Source organism: Perissodus microlepis, chromosome 18, assembly GCF_051167445.1.
Source record: "Perissodus microlepis isolate ML-2025 ecotype Zambia chromosome 18, ASM5116744v1, whole genome shotgun sequence".
In the NCBI taxonomy this organism is placed as follows: domain Eukaryota; kingdom Metazoa; phylum Chordata; class Actinopteri; order Cichliformes; family Cichlidae; genus Perissodus; species Perissodus microlepis.
In genome coordinates this window covers 14,655,751-14,663,372 of record NC_140478.1, presented here as the reverse complement: position 1 = coordinate 14,663,372, position 7,622 = coordinate 14,655,751, and the positions used below count along the sequence as shown (strand labels likewise).

Here is a 7,622-nt window from a genome sequence, read left to right as displayed (position 1 = left end):
CTCGGTGTGGTCTTCTGCTGCTGTCGCCCATCTGCTCCAGAGTTGAATGAGTTGTACATTAGGAGATGCTCTTCTGCATACCCTAGTTGTAGTGGCTGCTTCAAGCAGTCTTGCGTTTTTCTTCTGACCTTTGACATCAAGAAGGTATTCTCATCCAGAGAACTACAGCTCACTGCATGTTTTTTCTTTTTTGGTCCAGGCTCTGTAAACCCCAGAGATGGTTGTGTGGGAAAATTTCAGATCGGCAGTGTCTAAAAATACTCTTGCCAGCCTGTCTGGCACCAGCAGCATCACTAATTTTAAGCTCCTTTCTTCCTTATTCTGATGCTCGATTTGAAGCTGCTCTCAGGAGGTCACCTTGAACATGTCTGCATGACTAAAATGCAATGAGTGACTGGCTGATTAGATATTTGAACTAACAAGCAGTTGAAAAGCTATACCTAATAAAGTGACCAGTGAGTGTAACTGCTCACTTTCTTGCTGTGAATTAGAAGTTGGGTTCAGTTCACCAGAGAGATTAACTGGCTCTTAATTGCAATCAAGAGTGAAAAGGGTAAACATGACTAACAGGGCAATGGGAGGAAGAAATACAACTGAGGAGGCATCTGAAAGTAACAACCTAGCTAATGATCTTTTATTGTCATTTATCATACATTACTCATTTGCTCTTTTTCTTTAACAACAGATTTACAAAAAAATTGAGACCAACTAATACTTTTTCCAAACTGACAAACCAAATAGATGCTGAGGAAATAAATTATTTTCAAGCAGATTTCTAGCAACACCAAAGGGCAACACAGTAGTCTACGCGGGTAAAGGTCACTTCATCACTGGTGCACACTGGTTTGTTTTTTTTGTTTTTTTATGTTCAGTGAAAGGACCAATCAGCAGGCACACACACACACAAATTCACACACCAACACACAGAGCAGCCAGTTTCTTGTGCATTTATGCAAAAACATCCAAAAACAAAAAAAATCAACTTCATTACATGCGTGTTCATTTCCATTGCAACAGGGGCAGGAAGGAGTGTGGGGGATGGGGGGGGAGGAAAGAGCTGTCTAACTATCTCCATTTGGGATGCTGAGTCTGTGGCTCCACAGCCTTCCCAACAATACATTCCCTTGCATAGATTCTTGTGTTGTGGAATGAAGTGAGGACATTTCACGTGTCGACTCCTCAAAGCAGAATGGCAGCAGGCGTCAGATGTTAAAGACCCTCGAAGATCCGCTTTGAAAGACAGCAGAAGGGTTTGGAGGGAGTTTGGTCCTCACCAGATGTTCCTGCAAGACAGATAAAGAGCGAGGGGTGTAACAGCAGTCTTCTAAAGTGGTCAGGGAGATGGGAGCGAGTGCAGCAGCTGTGATGCTCACGCCACACCCATGAAATGAGAGGACACTGGACGGACTAAGCTGTCAAATAACATCAGGTCTTGCTGTCAGAGTGCTAGCAGTGTGGGCTGGGTTGCTTTTTTCCCTCTTTAGTGCTGATCTGTTCTGCTGATGACAGCTTCCCCCATTCCTCCCAAAAAAGGAAAATAAAATCTGGCCAGACTTTTAATCTGTGCTTCAGTGAATAAAACATGGAGACATTGACCACACTCTGTTCTCTCTAGCAATTAATAGATCTGCCCGTTATAACGGGCCCAGACTTCTTCAGTTTCTACTTGCATATCTAGCTGAAGTGTGGCAGCTTTTTGTCGGCCAATCAGAGCACAAAATCTTTGGAGAGTCCTTCAGACTGTGGTCCCAGCTCCACTGTGAGTCTGACTATACAGCCTTGTGGGTGGCAGGGAAGGCAACACTTTTTGTTTAGCAAGTTGGATTGTTGTGTGACTGTTTTCAACCCCCAACACAATCACACACACACACACACGCTGTCTTCTCTGCTCTCTGCAGCAGCCAGGTCTGCCTCTCTCCTAAATTAGATTGGTGCCAAACGAGACTGCAACCCAATGCAACATTGCACTTTAACAGATAATCCATCAATTGGTGCACACTGCTCCCCTCCCCCCACATCTCCATCACTTATCTATCACACAGTGCCCCCCCCCCCCCCCCCCCCCCCGCTCCCCCCTGAGTCTCTTTCCCCTCATTCTTTTTTTGCCTTTCCCCTGGTTTTAGTACAATCCTCACTTCTCTATATAAGCAGTGCCAAGTTGGCACCGGACACTTCCTCTGTAGTCCTGGGCAGCGTGGGAACGAGGATGACGTCCAAGTGAAAGAATAGGGGGAGACAGCTTGGCAAAAATGAGGGAGGAAAGAGAAAAATAACACATGTAGAACTGTAGAAACTTAGGGCTGACTTATGGGGGCGAAGGAGGGAAATGAATGGGGTAACGCTGACTGATCAGAAAAATCTACGACTCTGACACACAACAACTTCAGATCACTTTCCGAGCCTGTTAGAGGAGGAGGTGGAAAAATCAGATTCCAATGCAGGGATTTGCCATCCCCCCTGCCAAATGAGTAAATGGAGGTAACCGGAAATTTTAGGTTAGATTTTCCCAGCAGGCCATTTAATCCGCTTCATGCATTTTAAAGCCATCGACTCGACTGTGCATCTCTCTTCCTGCCATAGAAGAACGCAGCACTCTTAATACACTGTAGTCGCAAGTTATGAAGGGTTGCCAATGACCTGCAAGGGAGAGAAATCTCAGGTGGCTGCTTGCTGCCTGTGAGCTAAATGTGAAATAACCAAGGATTTGTCACAAGCGCTCCTGCCGTGGTTTTCACTCTGCGCACTGGTGGTTTTGTCTTGCTTATCCCTGACACACACTGCAGATTATACAAGCCATCCTCACAAATCTGTTTGCCTTGCGATGCAGTTGCCAGGAATGATTGCTTCCACAAACACACGCACATACACACGCTGCTGCAAACTAACTGGGTGTCAGGTTTAACTGAGGTTCATTCTCTCACCTCGATGCCTCCTCTCCCTGGGATGCGTTAAATTGGGTTTGCAAGTTCAGTGAGTGCAAGATGAACGCAGCGCTCTCGTCTTTAAAAAAAGAAAAAACCATTGCTGTTTTGTTTTTTTACGTCATGAAATCTGAGCCAGCTTTTGTCTTTCGAGACGGATTTGATCTGTTATAGGTGAGGGGAGGGGGCACAAATTGATTTAAACAGTGATGAGAGTTTTATGGCTGCCCACCTCCTTTTTCATCTGGAGCAGATTACCATTAAGGTAACCGTTACATCTTTTAATGAGCTGCCGGTCTGCCTGCTGAATGAAGATGGTTGATGGTAATGCTGATCATAAAACACCAAATATGGACAAATACCAACTGAATACTATGACCCAGTATAATGTGTACTGGAGTGGGATGTGTAATGCTTGGTCAGACACCTCTGCAGGGGGTTAGTGAGTCAATAAATGAGTCGGCAATGAGTGGGCCATCAGTAACCGGGGTGGATTATCTAATGCCGCCAGGCTGGGCTTGTGTCACACTGACAGATTGTGGTATGCCAGACAAAGTGCGCGCAACGCTGAAAGACTGCACAATAAGAATGTACAGGAAATATCTACTGCACTCTTTCTGAAGCTTGTCCCACTGGCAGCAGCACATCTCTTCTTAATGTGCCCTGAACTCTCACTCCAACTGGGCCAGTGTTATTATTAGAGTCTGTGTCCTGCCATTAACATCCCATCCCTTCAACCTCCATTAGCATCACACAGCAAAACCGAGGTACGCTGCAGCTTAACTGACCAGGCTTTGTTCAGAAAGTGATGCAAATAACTACAAAGTCATATCGTTCTGCTCTCGTGCATGAATTGTTTGTTTGTTTTTTAACCGAGTCTCTCAAACAGTTGCTAAAGTGAGAGCCACGTGTTCGTTTCACCAGAAGAGCACATGTGCCAGATCTCCCTGAAAACCAGTCGGCTTAAGATGTTACTGAAGCAGCTGTTGTAACACAGAGGAAGATCTGACCAGGTCCAGCCCACAGCTGCCCAGATCTCCAGTGGCAGATGGCACTGAGTGTTGAGGGTGGAGGAGAAGGATGGCACTAAACTTCTGGAGATTCCCCAAAAACTGTCTCCCTAAGTATCAGCTGACAGCTGACCTGAGAGAGCATGCAGGCAGCAGACTCAGTACTTTTATGTCAGATATGCACCAGTTTTATTATAGTTATTATTATTTTTAGAGAAACTAATGAAGAAGTATGATGCTTTAGAAATTATATAATGGAAGCATAGTGCTGCCTGTAACACATGCAGCAGAGTAGCATCACAGAATAAGTCTTGAACCACACCACTTAACCTTAGAATTCAGGTGTTTTCAGTCACATGGCCGCACCTCTGCACACATTCGGGCTTCGCAGACATTTGTGAAAGAATGGCTCGTTCTAAAGAGCGCACTGAATTTGAGCATGGTGGAGTAATAGGACACCAACGCTGCAACAAATCAGTACTTCTCTACTAGATATTCCACCATCAGGTGTGAGTGATATTGTTGCAAAGTGGAAGCATTTAGCAACCACAGCAACCCAGAGACACAGTTTCAGATCGTGTGAAGTGCATATAGGGCTGCTGACTCAACAGCTGCAGAGCTCCAAACCTTCTCTCGCATTAACATCGGCACAAAAAACTGCACACTGGGAAATTCATGGCATTGGTTTTCAAGGATAAGCAGCTCCTGCATGTGTAATGTGTAGTAACCCCAGTACTTTTGTTCATATACTATGTATGACCCAAAAAGTTTAATATTCAGTGTAACTCAAACATACTTTCTATACATAGCAATATAGAATATCAGTCAACAAATAAATATCAAATTTTCTCCCTAAAAATCTGCATTGTTCAGGCCTTATATGACCCTTGCTGAGCGTCACCTTATTATTTAGCTGTGAGTTATTCTGTATGGTTGTTGCTCAGGCAAAGCCCTATAAATCTGCAATCTGAAAGCATATGATTATACTTGTATGTATATAATGTATATGATATCACTGGAGTTCCATTGGCTATCTAAAGAAGCACTGTGCTGTGTCATAAAGAGAAATAGCCTCTTTTAATAACAGCAAAGATTAAAGGATCACACGTTTCATTGCAGCTATGATCAGCACTGATTTCTAGACAGATGTCAGTCAGTTAGCTGACTGAAATGGACTGCAGTTCAGAGAATTACACATGTAATTTGTTGTCCTCATCAACCCAGTTTTATTCAGGCCACAGTAGAGAGTGTAGCACCAGCACTGTTACCTAACACGGAACATGGCCTGTTTTAAACAGCTGGGTCACTTTGAGCCTCTCAGGGACAGAATGCTGTATCACTTTTCTGTGATGCCCCAACAGCAACAGGCCACCGGGGAGATGAGTGAAGATGGCTTTCAGGATGAGCGAGCCTGGATTTAAACGTGCAGCTCTAACAATGAACTGTGTGTGGTTTTCTTTCAACTTTAGACATAAAATATGGCTCCTTGAACTCAATGATTATGCGCCTACCTCTCCTTTGATTGTTCCACTGAGCTCGGTCCTCTCAGGCAGGATGCTCTGCTGGAGGCTGGATGGACTCTGCAATCTGTAGGCTTGAAGGGCAGTGGGGGCAGGCTGGGGGACAGCGGCAGGTTGGATGTTGGAGGCAGCGGATGGGATCACGTGTTCTCCTTGATGCAGACCCATGGACCTGCCGACCTCCCCCCTGTAGGCAGCCTGGTAGCTGGTTTCACGTGGGACGTGAGTGGCTTCTGTCCCAGGGCTGGAGTACTGAGCTGGGGGGGGTTTCCTCGCACTTTTGGCCGGTCGCACCCCCGCCCAAGGCCTGTACTCTTGCCTGGAGGTAGAGAAGTGTATGAGTAGAGTGACAAAGCTGGAGGGGGACGTTTGGAGCATGAAGTAATAACAAAGACGAAATTAATGGAGAAATTAGACAAAATAATGTGCTAGTAATCTTGGATTGGGCTTAATATATTCCATTCTTTAACAGCTGATGCAGCAAACTGCAGAATAAGAGTCCTGATGAAACATGTGGGCGTTTATCAGTATCTTGGCTGTAATGTATGAATTCAATTCCCAAAGTGTATATACTAGCTCTGCCTTGGGGTCTAAATGAACCAGAGGTCATGAAAAGTATCTGAGGGGGTTATATGTTTGTTTTTTCATCTTTGAAATGTATTGACATGAATCAACCATTAAAAAAAATCCCATTTTAAAGGATTAAAAGCTAGAAAAGGTTGAAAAACACAGACCTCCACATACATGGGATACAGTGCCAGCACAAATCCTACACCATACTTGCGCTGTACCATATACGAATATGAAACGTGTGAGAGAATTATTTAATGAGCCCTCGTCTCCACGCATGCTTGTTGGCTCGACCTTGGAAGTCGCTGAACTAGTAATAAATCGAGTCTAATTAAGCATCAAAGCAGGCATGAGCACATCAGCGGCACACCCGCTGTGAACAGCGCTCGGTGCTGAAACAAGGTGAGAGAGGATCTCAGACCTGTAGGAGCTGGTTTTGCTCTCCTCCATCACCTGCTGCTCCCCCCATCTCTGCCCCTTGCCCCTCTCCTCTCTCCCCCCCCGGCTCTCCCCAGGCTGACCCTGGACGTGATAAGTATTCACCGGGCTGTCCGACACACAGTCTGCCCTGCTCCCCTCGTTATTAATCCACGGGAAATTCTCCTTCCTGGGGATGGGCCATGGTTTGAAATCCTGCTTGTACTGCGTGACGCTGGGGAAAGGTACTCCCGGGGGGTGGTAGTCTTCCCGGGGCTTGTAGCTGGGCTCCTTCCGTGACCTGAAAGGTCCTCGGGTCCCAGTGCCATCCGCGGGCGCATGAGGGGAGCCTTTGGCACGCGTGTCCGGAGTTGGTGTGTAGTTATTGCCGGGTGCGCGCTCCGAAGCGGATACCTGCTTGGTGACGGACCGCACCTCCTGCTCGGCGATGTCCGAGTAGTTCTGGATGGTGAGCGGGACGGAGAGGTCCGATTTGTCGAACTGATTCCAGAAACGAGCCAGGCAGCAGACTCTGCTGATGCACGGCCAAGCCATACTCCCTCTAACTGCCGGAGAGGAGTACAGAAGAAGAAAGGGGAGAAAAAGAAACAAAAAGACCTGAAAAAGAAGAGAAAAGCGATCAGAGGTTACATTCAGACGGAGTGTCGCCCTCCCTCTTCGCTCGTTTCTGTAAAGCTAAGAGTGTATAGCGTCCAGGAGTCCATGTCACCCAGCATAGGAGTGCCAGCAGAGATGAACCGGTCTGTCGGGGACCGTCATTGAATATTCCTCTCACGTGGTCTGTGATAGTGCCTCCACTATGCAGAGGAATCTGTGGCAAATTATTCTCCGCATCTCCACAAGACGGATCCCGGCGTCTGCGCGGGTCTGACTGGACTGGACATGGTTATCTGTCTCCACTTCCTCACACGACTCCACTTCTCCAGCAAAAAGCTCGAGAAATGGCTGTTTTGCGGCTTCCCCGCTGCAAATCACTAAAATGATCGTACCTTGTTCACCGTGAAGTTACATAATGATGCAGCTTCGGTGTACGCTGCTCCACAGTAAGGCTACACTGTTTACAATGATTTGTTGATGTTGTTATTTTAAGTCACGCATACTCGAGTCCAACGAGCCCAGCTGGGAAATGTGAGGATGAGTGGATGGACTATTTTTTTCAGATG

At 46.3% G+C, this 7,622-nt stretch overlaps 1 protein-coding gene across 2 annotated transcripts; it reads right to left on the bottom strand.

Annotated features, from left to right (window-relative positions):
- Positions 1 to 606: 606 nt before the first annotated feature.
- map6d1 (MAP6 domain containing 1) lies at positions 607 to 7,542 on the bottom strand. Of its 2 annotated transcripts, XM_084913267.1 has the most exons (4): positions 7,449 to 7,542; positions 6,443 to 7,056; positions 5,443 to 5,770; positions 607 to 1,283 (listed from the first exon to the last, which is right to left on the bottom strand). In XM_084913267.1, exons 2-4 carry the CDS (start codon positions 6,991 to 6,993, stop codon positions 1,203 to 1,205), a joined length of 960 nt encoding a protein of 319 aa, XP_084769393.1. In that variant the 5' UTR covers positions 6,994 to 7,056; positions 7,449 to 7,542; the 3' UTR covers positions 607 to 1,202. The 2 variants fall into 2 exon arrangements, with proteins under 2 accessions (XP_084769393.1, XP_084769392.1); XM_084913266.1 differs by lacking the exon at positions 7,449 to 7,542 and having other exon boundaries at positions 6,443 to 7,418.
- Between the last annotated feature and the right edge of the window lie 80 nt (positions 7,543 to 7,622).